Here is an 18,726-nt window from a genome sequence, read left to right as displayed (position 1 = left end):
ACTTAAACACCCATGTATCTGTGAAATAAATTCTATCGAGTCAGATGTATTATTTTACTACAGTGCTCAATTCTCTAATACTGACATTTTATTTAGATATTATATATTTATACTCATAAGGGAAGTCAGCTTTTAGGTTTTTTTTGTACTATATATTATTTTATATTAAAGTTATACTACCTTTATAAAATAAGCTGGAAAGTTTCCATCTTTTTTATATATTACATAAAACTAAGCTGTAAACTCATATGGTCCCAGAGGTTATTTTTGGTTTTTACTCGTGGTCAAACATACATAACATAAAATTTACCATCTTTACCATTTTTATTTGGCTAGTCAAGCATAGTTGTGAGATCTTTACCATTTCTAAGTGTACAGTTCAGTAGTGTTTAAATATATCCACATTGTGTGCAAGCAATTTCCAGATCTCTTCATCTTGCAAAACTGAAACTCTGTCTCAATTAAACAACTCATTCTCCCCTTCTCCAGCCACTGGCAACAACTGGTCTCCTTTCTGTCTCTATGAATTTGACTACTCTAGGTACCTCATGTTAGTGTAATCAGACAGTATTTGTCCTCAAGTTTCATCTATGTTGTAGCATATGTCAGAATTTCCTCCCTTTTTAATGCTGAATAATATTCCATTGTATGTATATACTACATTCTGTTTATCTATTCATCTGTTGATAGACACCTGGATTGCTTCTACCTTTTGGCTGTTGTGAATAATGCTGCTATGAATATGGGTGTATAAATCTCTTTTTTGAGACCCTGCTTTCTTGTTTTGGGTATATGCCCAACATATTCACAGGTTCTGGGGTGACAAAAGAAAGAATTGCAGGATAATATGGTAATTCTATTTTTAATTTTTTGAGAAGCCATCATACCATTTTCCATGATATGCTATATACCATTTTATATTCCTGAAGCCTTTTTTCAGTGTAGATCACAGTGGCATTAAATATATATATGTATATTTTTTTTCCTCACGCAAAACTAGTTTGCCATTAATCAATAATGGATCTAATTTTCAGCTCCTTAGTACAATGACTTTTATCCTCATGCTTGCTTTTCCTTTGGTGCAGTATTGCTGCTGCATCTTGACTGCGTTGCAGTCAGGAGGAAGAAACGCAGAAGATAATACCAAAACTTTCACTTACATCTCACTGGCCAAAACTGTCGCATGGCCAGCCCCAGCTACAAGGCAGCTTGTGAAATTAAGTTGTTTTTGTTTTTCACAATCTTGCAATAGAGTCTAGAAAGGAAGGGAACTGTGGATGGGGATTAGGCCAGCAAATCACACCACTGCCTACCTTTTCAAACATTTCACCTTTTTTCTGTTCAGTCTTGGTAATTTATATTTTCTAAAAAATATCCATTTCTTCCAAATTTTCAATTTTTAAAACCATACAGTTATTCGCATGTAGGATTCTTTTAAAATTATTTTTATGTTTTCATTCCTGATCATGTATGTTTGCTTCTAGCTTTTTTTTCCCTTCATTAGGATTGCAGAGTTTATCTAGTCTTTAAAAAGCACTAGCTTTTAGATTTGCCCCTTTTCTATTTTGAGTTGTTTTCTACTAAATTAATGTCAGCTTTAAAAAAATTTCCTAGCCTGGGCATGGTGGCTCATGCCTGTAATCCTAGCACTTTGGGAGGCCAAGGCAGGCAGATCATGAGGTCAGGAGTTCCAGACCAGCCTGGCCAGCATGGTGAAACCCTGTCTCTACTAAAAATACAAAAAATTAGCTGGGCACAGGAGTGCGTGCCTGTAATCCCAGCTACTTGGCAGGCTGAGGCAGGAGAATTGCTTGAACCCAGGAGGCAGAGGTTGCAGTGAGCCGAGATCACCCCACTGCACTCCAGCCTGGGCAACAGAGTGAGACTCTGTCTCAAAAAAAAAAAAAAAAAATTCCTTGTATAACTTTTGTTATTTTGTGGGTATTCTAATTTCTTTTATTTTTAAATAGAGATGGGGTCTTATCATGTTGTCTAGGCTGTTCTCAAACTCCTGGACTCAAGTGATCCTCCTGCCTTGGCTTCCCAAAGTGCTGAGATTACAGGCAAAAGCCACCATGCCTGGCCAGTTGTTCTAATTGCTTTCCTTTTTTTTTTTTTTTTTTGAGACAGGGTCTCTTTCTGTCACCCAGGCTGAAGTGCAGTGACATGATCACTGCTCACTGCAGCCTTGACCTCCCAGGCTTAAGTGATCCTCCTGCCAAGTAGCTGGGACTATAGGTGCATGCCACCACGCCCGGCTAATTTTTTAATTTTTAATTTTTTGTAGAGAAGAGGTCTCACTATGTTGCCCAGTCTGTGGTTCCTCTAATTTTTCAAAAAGTGACTAATAAGTTCCCTTATATTTTTTCTTTCTTCTTTAGTAATGTAGGCATTACTTGATTACATCCTCTTGATGTAGCTTTTACTGTGTCTCAAAGATAATGGTAGGAAGTATATTCCTATTCATCATTTTTGAAATACTTTGTAATTTGCCTCTGGATTACTTCCTTAATTCCAAAACTATCTACATTTCTTAATTTCTACAGAGACAAATATTATTTTGGTCATTATTTCTTGTTTCATTAAATTATGATCAAGGTGACCTATAAAAAGCTCTACTTTTAAAAAACTATTGAGGTTTCCATTGTGGCTGAGCATATGATCAATTTTCATAAATGTTTAACAGATATTTTTAACAGTATCTTGCATTTATTGAGCACTTATTGTTCTATGCAATTTACATTTATTAACCAACTTAATCCTCTTAATAATGCTACGAAATAGATGTTATTATTCACATTATACTGATGAGGAAACTAAAGCATAAAAGCATGTAACTTACTCAGAAGTCACTCTGCTGAAATGTTCCACTATATTTTTATTTTTATTAAGTAGTTGTTTCAAGCCTTCTTTTCCCTAATTCAACCAAACTAAACACTTAACCTTTCCTTCTAAGAGTGATTTTCCAACTCCTGAGTTATCTTTTCCATTCTATTAAAAAAATTAGTTTTACTCTAAATATTAATATTTAGGTGCTATGTGCTGCAAACAGATTTATAATGGAAATCTTTGTCTTATGTTACATATAATCTTCTTTATTCAATTAAATTATAAGTACTTACTGAAAGCTTACTACACACAAGGATTTTTAACCTTTAAGTTCACATTGTCTGATATTATTACTTTTGTTTTCTTTTTGTTTGCATTTGTCAGGTGAGCATCCCATTATTTTTCAACATTCAGGTTTTTTTCTGTTTTCCTTCTTTTTTTTTTTTTTTTTGAGGCAGAGTCTTGCCTTGTTGCCCAGGCTGGAGTGAAGCGACATGATCTCAGCTCATGGCAACCTCTGCTTCCCAGTTCAAGCTATTTCTCCTGCCTCAGCCTCCTGAGTAGCTGGGCCTACAGGTGCGCGCCAACACGCCCAGCTAATTTTTGTATTTTTAGTAGAGACAGGGCTTCACTATGTTGGCGTTCACAGGGTTCACAGCTGGTCTTGAACTCCTGACCTCGTGATCCGCCCACCTCAGCCTCCCAAAGTGTGGGGATTACAGGCGTGAGCCACTGCGCCCGGCCAAGCCTCTGTTGTTTCAAGGCCACTGCTGTTTCAGGTCAGTTTTAGGAGCTGGTCGAGTGAAGTGCCTGAGAGCCAGTTCTCCTTGGGTTCAATCCCAAGCACCCAGAGTTCCTGGGGGTATGACCTCGCCAAGCCACTTAACGTGTCTGTAACTCAGGTTATTCAACTAGAAAATGTGAGTAGTAAAAATACCCATCACCAGCTGTTGTGAGAATCAAATTAGTGAATTCTACATGAAGTGTGTGGATTTGCACATAGCTTTGCATTTGGAGATGGGGTTTTGTCCTATTGGCCAGGCTGGTCTCAAACTCCTAACCTCAGGTGATCCACCCGCCTTGGCCTCCCACAGTGCTGGGATTATAGGTGTGAGCTACCACGCCTGGCCAGAAGTATGTTTTTTAGTCCTGGAAAATCTTTTTGTGCTTTGGGGATTGGCAGGGGAAGGATGACCCTATACTAAATTTCCTTAATGCTCCGTTAACTTTTTTGCTCAAGTTGTTGCCTGGCTCCTAGAACACCTCAGATACATTTATGTACTTCTTTCACCACTGAGGACCATGTCTGAGTATTAAAGTCCCCGAAATCACACCACAAGGATTTTCTATACCTGAGGGTCAGTGATTACAAGAGAAGACTGTCAGCACCACCCTGAGACAGAGACTACCCTGAGGCAGAGGAAAAGATATCTGTCTGGTATCCCTGGACTCTTCCAAACTCAGGAATAGGGAGGCCACAAATTTCCTATTAAGCTAATATTTAGCTTCATGGGGTTCAAGAAGATCAGGCATCCTCACATGGGACAAATGTTTAACTTACCCCCAGATTCTGCTATGTCCTGATTCTTACCCAAGCACTCTTCACATCAAAAGAGAGGAAGCCCTATATCAGCTTTTCCCAGCAGCCTCCCTCAGAACCCAAGACATCATTCTCACCTAGCTGCCACCTGGTTCAGGTTGTGACACACAGATGGAACCTTAGCATGGACATGGATGGGAAGCAAGATTGACTTTAAGTTGGTATCTTCCCAGAACTCTCTCTGTGCCTAGGCCTAAATTTGTTCAAGTCTTTAAAAGCTGAATATTTCTACACCTTAGATTAAAACATAAAATGTAGTCTTATGCTTCAGAAAAAGATGAAAATTAGTCAAGTAACTTTGCCAAAATAAGTGCTTGAATCAACCAAGGAAGAAAACTAAATAGAAACAATAAATAAATAATCTGAAAGCATTCTATTGATTTAGCATCTGTAAATTTGGCTTCAATAAATGAGGGAATTACAATATTCAACAAATTATACTTTTGTAAAATGGTAAGTCAGTCGGTAAAAATAAAGCAGGGTCCCCAGTCATCAAAATAAATTCCAGATAAATAAAAAATATAAATGTTAAAAACACAAAAGCACTAGAAGGAAGCATTATTGAACTTCTTTTGTGATCTTCAGAAAGAATTAGGTCTTTCTAAGCATAACACATCCTAAAATCCAGAAGTTATAAAAGATTAATAAATTTGGCTACATAAAGATTAAAAACACATGCATGACAAAAAGAACAAAGTCAATGTCAAAGAGATACTCAGCAATTAAAAATAATAACTTTTGATACACACATGAATCTCAAAAATACTAAGTGAAGAAAATACAACACAAAAGACTGCTGACTGTATGAATCCATTTATATGGAAGTCTAGAAGAGGAAAAACTATAATGATAGAAAGCAGATTGGGTTGTGAGGCCCCAAAGGGTCCAGAAGAGGGGACTGACTAAAAGGAACCCAAAGGAATTTTGGGGGGTGATGAAAATGTTCTATATCATGAGTGCATGATCATGATATAGATATCATGATATATCATGATGGTTATGTGACTATGTACATTTGTCAAAACTTACTAAATTATACTTAAAATTAGTGACTGTTACGGTATATAAATTATATTCCAACTGAAGCTGACTAAAAAGTCAAATGAAAAATGTTTACAACACATATGACTAAGGACTAAATTACTTAATACAAATAATTATTAAAATAGTAATAAAATAAGGAACAATGTACTAGAAAAATGTGCAGAGAAAATAAGCAGTTCACAGAAGGAAAAATTACAGAGGACCATTACATTCATGAGGAAATGCCCAACCTCAGTTATATTTTAAGAAATGCCTAACAGGCCGGGCACAGTGGCTCACAACTGTAATCCCAGCACTTTGGGAGGCCCAGGCAGGCAGATCACCTGAGGTCGGGAGTTCAAGACCAGCCTGACCAACATGGAGAAACCCCATCTCTACTAAAAATACAAAATTAGCTGGGCATGGTGGCACATGCCTGTAATCCCAGCTACTCAGGAGGCTGAGGCAGGAGAATCACTTGAACCCGGGAGGCGGAGGTTGTAGTGAGCCGAGATCACACCATGGCACTCCAGCCTGGGCAACAAGAGAGAAACTCCATCTAAAAAAGAAAAAAAAACTTGCTGCAAACACTATAAGCAGTCTATTATAAAACAAAGAAAACAGGAAAAATAATACATATGCTTGCACATACCAAGAAAATTTCTGGAAGCTATGTATCAAACCGTGTTTAGTAAATACCACTGAGATATAAGGAAGAGAGTAAGGGAAAGATTTTTATTTTTTATTTTTATTTCATTCTGCATTATTTCAATTCTTAAACTACAGAAATGGTTATTATAAAAAACCCACCCAGTTTAAAAACACAATTATTCTACTTACTATATTACAACTTTTATGGCATGGATTTACCTTTAGCTCTTGGATTTTCTGGCTTCGTCTGTCTCTTAGATTCTTTAACTCTTTCTCATCCCAGCATCTAGCCTTGTATTTTAAGTCACTTGACCCTCCGGAGATCACTCCAGATTTTAAAAATAATGTTCCATCAAGAGCTACTGTCTGTAAAATTAAAAATATTTTGCCCTGAAGAAATGTACACAAAGACACAAATAAAAACATACTGTGGCAATTTTTAAAGTTAAGAATAAAACAGATGAGGAAAGACACTTACTGAACTTTACTAATAAAATATCTAGTTTATGAAGAGACCCCAAACAATAAACAAACCACAAATTTAAAATCCATTTTACTAAGGCCCAAAGCAATTCTAGGCAATAAATTACTGATTTAGTCTTATATCAATATCTGGGTTGGTTCCAATTTTTCCTGTTATACACAATGATTCAGTGAATAAAGCTTGTACACACATCATTTCATACACATGTAAGTTAATCTACAAGCTAAGTTCCTCAAAGGCACAAGTGAGAGAACTGCCCTTCATTGAACTGGTATAAATTTAAGTTCCCACAACAGTGAACAGAAAAATCTCTTTCCCCATAAAGTGTTACTAAACATTTTGATGTTGGTCAATCTGATAGGTGAAAATAGTACCTCAGTGTAATTTTAATGAGTATTTTCCATATGAGTGAGGTTGCATTTCCATGTTTAAGAATCATTATATTTCCTTTTATGAAAACAAGTTTGTTCATATCCCTTGCCCATTTTCCCACTATATTATTGTTCTTTTCCACAGTGATTTGTAAGAACATCTGCTCTTTACTATGAGCTACAAATATTTTCCCGTTTGCCATTTTTCTTTTGATTTTTCTTATGGTAGTCTTTGCCATGCAGAAACTCTTTGTTAGGTGAATTCATTCATCTTTTATAGCTTTTGGGGTTTTTTTTCATATTGGAAAAGCCTTCCTGTCTCTGAGATTAAGAAAAAATTTCCCAGGCCAGGAGTGGTGGCTCATGCCTGTAATCCCATCACTTTGGGAGGCCAAGGCAGGCGGATCACTTGAGGTCAAGAGTTTCAGACCAGCCTGGCCAACATGGTGAAACCCCATCTCTACTGAAAATACAAAAATTAGCCAGGTGTGGTGGTGGGCACCTGTAATCTCAGTTACTTGGGAGGCTGAGGCACGAGAATCGCTTGAGCCTGGGAGACAGAGGTTGCAGTAAGCAGAGATCGCACCACTGCACTCCAGCCTGGGTGACAGAGCAAGACTCCATTTCAAAAAAAAAAAGAAAAGAAAAAATTTCCCATGGTTTCTCTTAGAAATTTTATGGTTTTACTTTTTACATTAACATTTCTAATTCATCTGGAATTTATCCTGATACAAGGAATGAGGTTTAGATTAACGATATTTTATTCCAGGTGGTACCCAGCAAAGTGGTACCCTGCACTTTATTTGCTATTGTTTAATATGTGAAATTTTGGAAAAAATAATATTTTCACAAATTTTCCAGCTACTTACTGACATTTTTCTAGGTCTGTTTTTTGCTTCACCATATTAAAAGGGCACAGTACAAATAGATCTTTCTATATGTTTTAGAGTAACAACCAACCAGTCTATAGGAGAAGAAAATAAATAATTGTATCTCTGGTTAAGGGAAACAGATAGAATAATTACATATATGTAAAGAGATTCGGGATTTTCAAATTTTGGTACATAAATTTTTAAAATATGTAAAAACCCAGTTATCACTAAAATATGGTGACCAAACTATAGCTAGCAGAATTGATGTAATTCATATTTGTAGTTTATAGATACTGTATGTAGTTTATATATACTATAGTTTACAAGTAAACAAGTAAACCAAAATATTTAATACTACTCGCAATGTTTGACTAAAGAAAATTCTAAAACATGGTATCAAGTATATAGAAAACCAAAAGCACAAATTGCAGATGATTCACCAGATGATTTCTGTGAAAATGTGACATCTATCCAACGGTTTGACCCAATCTAAAATAGAGAAAATTCTTCCAAAGTTCCTGAGATATAGTCAAGATACAAATAAGATACACCTGATTAAAATTTTGAACTACTGATAAAAATAAGATACAACCTAAAGGGGTAAAGATGTTATTGTGAACAAGATAGAAACCATAAATATTTGTTATATGAAGGAATAAGGAATCATATCTTCACGTGACTTCTTTGACCACACAAATCTTCAAATATCAATTCTATGAAATATACAAATATACAAAAGTAGATGTTAGTGTAGTTAATTAGGCAGCAAAATAAGAAAAACAATAACTACACTACCTTAAATTTAACATGTAGAATTCAACGACAGTGATTACATTATGCTTAAGATTATTGATCAGACACACCAAAATGTATGAAAAATTAATCATATTACATAAGTCAATAAATTTAACACTGGAAATCTTCATGTCTCATTAAGAAGTGCCTGTTTGTGTTAATTTGCAATTCTGGACATTCCAGATTAAATGTGTTAATTGACTAGTAAGTAATAAAATTACTACCAGTTTTTGAGAGCTATTTGCCAGGCACTATAATAGCGTTTTTCATGTTATTACTTAATTTAATTCTCATAACCCTATAAAACAGGTAATATTATTTCCCCAATTTTAGATGAGAAAACTAAAACTAGAGGTTTACAAACTTCCCTAAAGTCACATAATTAGTTACTAAGTAGCATCACTGGTCTTACTTTATAGCTTATATACCCTCAAGCATTATGTTATACTTCATCGTAAATGCAGTTTTTAAAAAAAAACTACATCAGATTATTTGAGTTTAACATTGCTCAACTAAATACAAATATAACTAAATACTCTCTATTCAACTAAGAGTAAAATAGTACTTACTTTTAAGACCAAAATTATTCCCTCAAGATACCTGTATTTAGTAATCTCATTTCAATTGTGTTCTCTAGAAATTCAAATATGTTAAACCTTGAATATGCAAAAGGACAGTTAGTAACTCCACTAAAGTATGGAAGAATTAGCCCACGTTGTAAAATAAATACCCAAAATCTTTCCTGGTATTCAAAACCACAGGTAGTATATCCAGGGTTCCATGTAAGGTTAAACAACAACAACAACTAACTGCTTTAGGATATTATTAAAATAAATCTAATTTCCAAAATATAATTTATGATGTTGAGAAATGCTATAAGGGTTTTTTTTCTAAATTCAACAGAAAATTATAAAAACCACTGAGGCCATAACCACCTTAGGTTCTATGTTGGTTCTCTTTAGAAAAAAGAACATATAAAACGCATATATAAATATTTGTGTTTGTATATGTTAGTCATATAAATACTACTTCAACTTATCCAAAGATGTGATCCAAGCCTCTTTTCTTACTTTCCGTCTTTCAGGTCCACCGAATGCAATATGCCTTGCTTCTTCCACAGTCTCACAAACAAGACCATTTCCACACACAAACTGAATCACTTTCTTCAGCTGAGGAAACTGAGTTTTTATGACATCAATCACCATTTTACAGCCTTTAAGTTCCCTTAATCTTTCGTTGATTGGCTTGATCTAAAGGGTTTTAAAATATTTAACACGTTAGATACACTGAAATAAAAACCAAATGTTCATTATATTCTTTCTCACAAAACATATATACGCATGACAGCAAAAGATTAACAGTATGTACCCAGCCGGGCATGATGCTCACGCCTGTAATCCCAGAATTTTGGGAGGCCAAGGTGGGCAGATCACTTGAGGTCAGGAGTTTGAGACCAGCCTGGCCAACATGGTGAAACCCTGCCTCTACTAAAAATACAGAAAAATTAGCCAGGCATGGTGGCACATGCCTGTAATCCCAGCTACTCAGGAGGCTGAGGCAGGAGACTCGCCTGAGCTTGGGAGACGGTAGTTGTAGTGAGCTGAGATAGCACTACTGCACTCCAGCCTAGGTGACAGAGTGAGACTCCATCTCAAAACAAACAAACAAACAAAACAAAACAAAAAAACCAAAAAGACAAAAAACAAAACAAAACAAAACAAAAAAACAGTATGTAATTACACACCATAAAAGACTGATAAGAACATGATGAACTACATCCTACCATGGGTTTTGGTAATATATTTTAAAAACAAAAACTTCATCAAAAGCCAGAAGACGTAATTTCCAGTTTCAACTCTGCCACTAACCAGTCAGGATAAAACAATGTATAGGAAGTGTTCCACAAGACACTTTCAAAATCATAAAATCTAGTGGAAAATAATGCCCATTTAGATATGTGTCAAGAGAGCAACAAAACACTATGGAATTTTTAAAAACCACTTTTGGGCCAGGCGTGTAGCTTATGCCTGTAATCCCAGCACTTTGGGAGGCTGAGGCAGGTGGATCACCTGAGCTCAGGAGTTCAAGACCAGCCCAGCCAACGTGGTAAAATCCTGTCTCTACTAAAAATACAAAAATTAACTGGGTGTGGTGGCAGGCACCTGTAATCCCAGCTACTCAGGAGGCTGAGACAGGAGAATTGCTTGAACCCAGGAGGCGGAGGTTGCAGTGAGCAAAGATTGCGCCATTACACTCCAGGCTGGGCAACAAAGAGTGAGACTCTGTCTCAAAAAAAAAAAAAAAAAACAAAACAGAAAAACACAAACAAAACACTTTCGACTTAAATGATCAGGAAAGCCTTCAGACCTTCTTAGTAATGACTTTTAGGTTGGGTTTACAACAGATCACAAAAGTGTCTACAATGTATTACCAAAATCCAGCAAGTATGATCTCACTTTTTTATAAAACAAACAAAACAAAGAAGAAAACATATATACAACCAAAACGTGTGTGTGTACGTGTGTGTATATACACTTGGGAATATATAGTTATATAAATTGAGTGTATGGAAGCAATCTAAAGTTGTTACTATTAAGGAATCAGACATTATGAAGGGGTAGGAGTATTCCCTTTATATTTGATACACTTCTGTGTAAGATTTTTTAAAAAATGAGTTTGTCTTGAAAAAAATCTCAAGTGAGAAATAAGTAAAACAGGATTCTAACAGGCAGATGAGATGGGGTAAAGAATTTCAGTGAGGCCGGGCGCGGTGGCTCAAGCCTGTAATCCCAGCACTTTGGGAGGCCGAGACGGGTGGATCACGAGGTCAGGAGATCGAGACCATCCTGGCTAACACAGTGAAACCCCGTCTCTACTAAGAAATACAAAAAACTAGCCGGGCGAGGTGGTGGGCGCCTGTAGTCCCAGCTACTCGGGAGGCTGAGGCCGGAGAATGGCGTGAACCCAGGAGGCGGAGCTTGCAGTGAGCTGAGATCCGGCCACTGCACTCCAGCCTGGGCAAGACAGCGAGACTCCGTCTCAAAAAAAAAAAAAAAAAGAATTTCAGTGAGCAGAAGGTAACAACAGTGTGGAAGTACAAAAGGGAGGTCTGGACCATGAGTAGCACCAGCCCCTCCTCTGTGGAGATCTTATGCCAAGTGCTTTACATGTAACAACTCCTTGTAGTAATCCAATATGGTAAGAACTAATTCTTCCATTTCCACACATGGAAAACTGATACTCAGAAAAATTAAGAATAGGCCAGGCGCGGTGGCTCACGCCTGTAATCAAAGCACTTTGGGAGGCTGAGGCGGGCGCATCACCTGAGGTTGGGAATTTGAGACCAGCCTGACCAACGTGGAGAAACCACGCCCAAACCACCATCCCAAAAAAAAAAAAAAGAAAGAAAAGAAAAAAGAAAAATTAAGAATAAATTAGTAAGATCTAATTAGAAGTAGGGCTGAGATTCAAACTCAGAGCAGTCTAGCTCTAAGGCATGTGCTCTTAACTACCATGAAGACTGCCTGCAATTCAGGGTCTTGACTGGTGAACCACAGAGGACACTTTTTTGAGTAGTCAATGAATAATCACTGAAGGATATCAATCATGATATGACAGAGTTTCTGCTTCACGAATTTAGACTCAGGATATGTTAAGGTATCTCAATACATACCTCAAGGCTCAAAATTTAGCCTCTTTCACAAAGAGTTAACACACTGGGTCAAATATTTACAATTAAGACTGAATTGGCATTTCACCAACAGACCATACATCTTATCCATTTCCTATACTTTGCTATATAGGACAAAATACATTGCTGGCTAATAGGTAGAGTGGTGCACTGCTAGTGCAATGAAATCAAAGGTAGAATTCTGTAAAAACTAGATAAGGAAGAAATGATATGATGTCAAGAAAGAAAATAGCCACTTGATATTATTCTTTGCTTGCCAATATATTTAACACCAGCCATTTAAATGATTGCCTAACTGACATACAAGCTACAATTTTTTTCAATCACTATCATAGTTTTAGGCAATAAGATCATTCTTTAAAAGACAAGATTTTTATCACTATAAATACCAGGCATTACAAAGTTCTTACATCAAGGTAATCTAGAGCGAGGAATGTCTCAGGTTCAGCTCTTTCCTCTTTCAGAAATCGAATACAATCTTTTGCTACCTTTTCAGAGGCTACAACAATGGCAATAATGTACCGGCCAAAAAGCTTAGTAACAGCCAGCTGGTATTTCTTATGAATAGGATGACACAGGTCAAGTAGTCTTCCAAACTTAGCAGGTTTCAAAAAAGGAGAGAAAAATAGATATATTAGACTGAAATATATAATTCATTGTTATCTAATGTGACAAAGTAGCACAGACAAAAACTAATTTTATAAAATTACATACATCATAGTTAATAGAGTTTTATTCAAATAGACCTAAGTTTCATTATGCAATGTCCATCTAGCTATGTAACACTTCATTTAAAAAAAGAGTAATAAAGAGGGACTAGCCTTACCAAAATATTAAAATAGTTTCTAAAACTACATGATTAAATACTAATTTATTCCCTTATCTATTAAACAAGAATCTATAAGAGACCTGCTATTGCAGGTACTGAGCTAGGCACTGGATAAAACATTAATGAACAAAGTAGGTACCTTCTGACCTCACAGAATTTTCAGTCTAGTGAGGAAGATATAAATAATCAATAATCACATGTAGGTACAAAATGGAGCTAGACACTGACAAAGTAGAGAGTGCTCTGAGAATATTTAACAGGGACCAGGTTGGCATAAGAAGTCTAGGAAGGATTTCCAGCTGGGCATGGTGGCTCACACCTGTAATACCAGCACTTTAGGAGGCCGAGGAGAGTAGATCATGGGGTCAAGAGATCGGGACCATCCTGGTCAATGTGGTGAAACCTTGCCTCTACTAAAAATACAAAAATTAGTTGAGCGTGGCAGTGCGTGCCTGTAGTTCCAGCTGCTCGGGAGGCTGAGGCAGGAGAATCACTTGAACCCAGGAGGCGGAGGTTGTGGTGAGCCGAGATCACGCCACTACACTCCGGCCTGGCGACAGAGCAAGACTCTATCTCAAAAAAAAAAAAAAAAAGAAAAGTCGAGGAAGGATTTCCACGAAGTGTTACTTGATCTGAGACCTGAAGAATGGTCAAGAATGTATCAGATTGAAGTTCAAAAACTTTACTAGAAAATGTTTGGATATCAAGCATCATGTATCAGTGGTCTCTAGAATATCTGAAGGTTTAATTTTCTGTCTTTGAACTCCTTCCTCCATTTGTTAGGTTCTACTTCAAGAATACCATTTTCCTATGATAAAACATCACTGTCTTTGCTCTGTTTAAATATCTTTGACTTTTTCTTCTCCATTAATTTGTGATTATCTCAAGCCTTTCTTCAGGGTCAATAATTTGATTTTCAGTTGTGTAATATATTATTTTTTGCTACCTTTTTTTTTTTTGTTTTTTTTTTAAAGAGATGAGGTCTTGCTATGTTGCCCAGGCTGGTCTCAAACTCCTAGGTTCAAGCTATCCTCCTGCCTCAGCCTCCGAGTAGCTGAAACTAGGTGCACACCATCACACCTGGCAGCTACTTCTAATTTATTAACATTTCTTGCTATTAATGCTTCTAATTTGTTAATTTGTCTATGTTACTTATTACCTACATGCTAACTATAATTATTTGGTAATAATGCCTATTCCTGATTTGTTTTCACAGCTTACATTTTCCTTTTTATCTTATTGTTTTACCTTATATTTGAATCTAGTTTCATAAATTCAAGTTCTTATTAAATTGCCCATAGTGCAAAACATTTACAGGGGATTTTGTTCTGTAACCTTCTAGACTGGGCTCTTTGACTTCTAAATGTTTTTAAATAGTTTCTTCCTCTTTGTTATTATATGTACCTATAGCTGCCACAGTGATTCTTTTCACTTCGCTTAAGTTTAATGTGAGCAGCTCTGTTCAGATCTTTGATTTGCTATGGTGGATAATTTTCTTAATTCCTTTTCTCACAGAACTGAGACAATTACCTCCTCTGAGCAACACTTGATAGAATAAGTATTTCCTATTCTGTTTACTTTCTTGTAAGGGATTGGATAGTAGCGGCAAGTGAGAACTCACCTAAGACTTTTTAAGAACACACTTCATTTAAGTACCTGAATTCTCTCTCATCTGAGTTTTTAATTAATATCCCATACCAAGTTCTTCTACCTTGAGGGAGGAGGACAAATCTCATCTAGAAAAGAGGGCTTCAAAATGGCCTCCCAATTTTAAAGCCCTAGTGAGACCTAAGGTCTTCACTCTCATTACAGAGCATATGAGCTTCACGTTCCCCAATTCACCAGTGTTTTTTTGTTTTGTTTTGTTTTTTGTTTTTTTGAAACAGAGTCTCGCTCTGTCACCCAGGCTGGAGTGCAGTAGTGCAATCTCCGCTCACTGCAATCTCTGCCTCCCGGGTTCAAGCAATTCTCCTGCCTCAGCCTCCCAAGTAGCTGGGATTATAGGCATGCACCACCACGCCCCGCTAAATTTTTTGTATTTTTAGTAGAGACCATGTTTAGTAGAGACCATAGTAACCACCATGTTGGCCAGGCTGGTTTCAAACCCCTGACCTCAAGTGATCCATCCACTTCGGCCTCCCAAAGTGCTGGGATTACAGGCACCCAGTTCACCAGTTTTTAAATCTAACTCTCTCCAGTTAGAAGAGAAAAGGAAACAAATACATGTGAGTTTGCTTCTTGCCAGATCAAGGAATACTAGGTGAGAATTCTCAGGAATTAGTCAATTTATCAGTTCAGCTTCTGTGGAGTTGAGAAAAAGCAATGCTATACTTCAATACATTTTTTTAAAAAATCCTAGATTATCACCATTTTCTAAAGTTTATGGCATCAGGTAGATTTTTTTTTAACTAGTTGTGTGTGTGTGTGTGTGTGTGTGTGTGTGTGTGTTTTACTAGCTGTTGTCATTTGCATAGGAATTGGGGGATCCAGATTTTGTGACCTAGACTTACTCCTGCATCATTATCTGGAAGTCAAAACCAACATTTAAGAGTCAGAAAGTCAAAACAGATGCTATAAAGGAGATGAAGATGGGTGGCCAGAGAGATAGGAGGAAAACCATGAAAGTGTGGATATGGAGGCCAATGGTAGATGTTTCCTTTTTTTGGGAGACAGTCTCACTCTGTCACCCAGGCTGGAGTGCAATGGTGTGATCTCAGCTCACCGCAACCTCTGCCTCCTGTGTTCAAGCGGTTCTCCTGCCTCACCCTCCAGAGTAGCTGGTATTACAGGTGCCTGCCACAAAGTGCGGCTACTTTTTGCATTTTTAGTAGACACAGGGTTTAACCATGTTGGCCAGGCTGGTTTCAAACTCCTGACCTTAGCTGATCCACCTGCCTCAGCCTCTCAGAGTACTGGGATTATAGACGTGAGCCACTGCCCTGGTCGGTAGGTGTTTCAAAATAGAGCAGTGGTTACCAGTCTCAAATGCTGAAAATAGGCCATATCATAAAATAAGGACTGCACAGTATACACTGATATTAGTGACAAGAGGGTCAGATGCCACCTCGATACAAAAGGAAATAATCTTGTGATGCTGACACCCCAAGCAACAAGTGATATTGTATTTTGGTTAATGAAATACACTAGCAATACCGGATGCACAGTCATACTTAAGAGAATAAAAATATGCCAATCATGTCTGCTGAAAAAATATTTCAAAAACAAATAAAATCATGAAAAACATGAGGTTCGAGGCTATGTGTCTGGAGGGCTCAGGTTACTTCACAGCATCCAAGTCCTTTTGGGGATACTGGCCACAATTTGAACTTTCTGAGTACTACGTTCATGTCATGCTTCTCCCCAATAATTACGTACCTACAGCTACTACCGGAAGTTTTACCCTAATTATTTACTGTTACATTTTAAATATAAAGAGTCAAACACAAAATTTAAAGATGTCTAAAATAATATTGCTTTGTAATAATGGTAATATTTCTAATCCCAAATGAGAAGATACTGCTGTAAGCAAACAGCAAAGCTTAGTTTTTTTGTTTAAATTAACTATTCCTTCTCATTACCACAGAATCTGGGTACAGTCTTTTAAGATGTTCCAGAACCTCTGCTCTCTTTTGCTGACGTTTTCCCTCATGGGTATCAATCCCAGCATTCTGCAATTCACTTCTAATAAGATTCAATTCTTCATTAACTTCAGATATTCTTGATTTTGTTTTTTCAATTTCATCCACTAGGGTTTCCTCTTGCTGTTTTTTCTCTTTCAAGCAATCCCTACAAAATAACAACAAATTATATAGCAAAACGATAAACCAAAATTTAGGAATTACCAGGTACAACATACTCTTGTCTGGCATTGCAGGGGAATAGAGCAGTGCTCTATCAATTTTTAAAGGGTAAAAAATGCAATAAACCTGACGCCAAACATGGGCAAAAAAGATTTTGCTCATTCTTCATTGATTTGAAAAATGTGGCTGGGCCAGGTGGCTCACTCCTGTAATCTCAGTACTTTGAGAGGCTAAGTGGGTGGACAGCTTGAGTCCAGGAATTTGAGACCAGCCTGGCAACATGGCAAAACCCTGTCTCTACAAAATACAAAAAAATTAGCCAGGTGTGGTGGCACACACCTGTAGTACCAGCTATTCAGGGGGCTGAGGCAGATGGATCACTTGAGCCCAGGGGTGGGTGTAGGTTGCAGTAAGCCATGATCACGCCACTGCACTCCAGTCTGGGTGAGAGTGAGACCCTGTCTCAAAAAAAAAGAAAGAAATACATAAATAAGAAAGCTGCAAAGGGTGCAGTGGCTCACACTTGTAATCCCAGCACTTTGGGAGTCCAAGGAGGGTGGATTGCTTGAGTCCAAGAGTTCAAGACCAACCTGGCCAACATGGTGAAACCCCATCTTTACCAGAAATACAAAAAATTAGCTGGGTGTGATGGCATGCGCCTGTAGTCTCAGCTACAGGCTGAGGTAGGACAGTCATCTGAACCCCAGAAGTTGAGGCTACAGTGAGCCATGATTGTGCCACTGCACTCCAGCCTGGGCGATGGGAGTGAGATCCTCTCAAAAAAAAAGAAAACAGCTGCAAGAAATTTTTTTTTACTCTACCTACATGCATGTCTTTGTATACTCCTCTAACTTCTCTATTCGTTTTTTATGATCTTCTATTTGTTCTTTTATTTGTTTTAGATTTCCCTAAAAGAGGAAATGAAATCTAAAATCAATTACAGCAATTCCAAACCAACAAAATTACATGCCTATAATTTACTATAATATTATAAGCTGTTACAAATTTGAAAGATGTCAAATATAATTATATGAAAACATATCAGAGCAAATTACAGATCAGGGTTCAACTCCTGACTCTTACCGTTTGCTAGATATTTGATCTCTAGCGATTTCTCTCTGTAACTTCAAACTTCAAGGAGATTATTTTCAAATATCTATATAGTTCTTATCCCTAACTAATTCACTCAACAAATACATTAGGTTGGTGCAAAAGTACCGCAACTACTTTTGCAACAACCTAAATATATTCACTGGCTACCACGTGATAGGAACTAGAGGTACAGAAACAAGCAGGAAAGAGTCCCTGCCCTCAAAGAACTAATGCCTAGTAGGAGAAACAGACAATTAAATAAGTAATTATATAGTAGAGTGGTTTTGTGTTATAATAATATAGGCACCTATAGGGCAACTAACAGGCTTGCGGGTGAGGATTTCACAAAAGTTTTGTTCTATTCACTTTATCATTAAATCCAACTGGAGACTACTACAAGTCTTCTCCACCTGTCTGCAACTACGTATGTTCTTCTTACTGTTTTTTTGTATCCAAAAGACAACAGCAATTCAACCAACACTTATTGACATCTACTAAGTGCAAGGTTTACAATGGACACAATTAGAATCCTGTCTTTAATAAGCTTTCAGTCTAGTAGAGAGGTACCAATTCATTATTATTTTTATGCAATCTGACAAAAGCCCTTAGATATAGATAAAAAATTGGCCCGGCACGGTGGCTCAGGCCTGTAATCCCAGCACTCTGCGAGGCTGAGGCAGGCAGATCAC

General features: G+C 37.1%; 1 protein-coding gene across 4 annotated transcripts in view; it reads right to left on the bottom strand.

Annotated features, from left to right (window-relative positions):
- SMC1B (structural maintenance of chromosomes 1B) overlaps nucleotides 1-18,726 on the bottom strand; it is a 63,250-nt gene that overhangs the window by 27,328 nt on the left and 17,196 nt on the right. For 2 of the 4 annotated variants that reach the window (XR_652921.3, XM_003905695.3), the window contains exons 8-12: nucleotides 17,771-17,853; nucleotides 16,724-16,931; nucleotides 12,727-12,912; nucleotides 9,696-9,875; nucleotides 6,323-6,469 (exon numbers count right to left, since the gene is read on the bottom strand). Coding sequence is in view for 3 of the 4 variants with exons in the window: in XM_003905695.3 (XP_003905744.2) it covers nucleotides 6,323-6,469; nucleotides 9,696-9,875; nucleotides 12,727-12,912; nucleotides 16,724-16,931; nucleotides 17,771-17,853 (804 nt within the window). In the remaining variant the exon portion in view is untranslated. The remainder of the gene's footprint in view (nucleotides 1-6,322; nucleotides 6,470-9,695; nucleotides 9,876-12,726; nucleotides 12,913-16,723; nucleotides 16,932-17,770; nucleotides 17,854-18,726) is intronic. The other 2 variants (XM_031656195.1, XM_009217499.3) reach the window with 2 other exon arrangements.

The sequence above is a fragment of the Papio anubis genome, chromosome 16 (assembly GCF_008728515.1).
Source record: "Papio anubis isolate 15944 chromosome 16, Panubis1.0, whole genome shotgun sequence".
NCBI lineage: Eukaryota > Metazoa > Chordata > Mammalia > Primates > Cercopithecidae > Papio > Papio anubis.
This window is presented reverse-complemented; position numbering and strand designations above follow the sequence as displayed.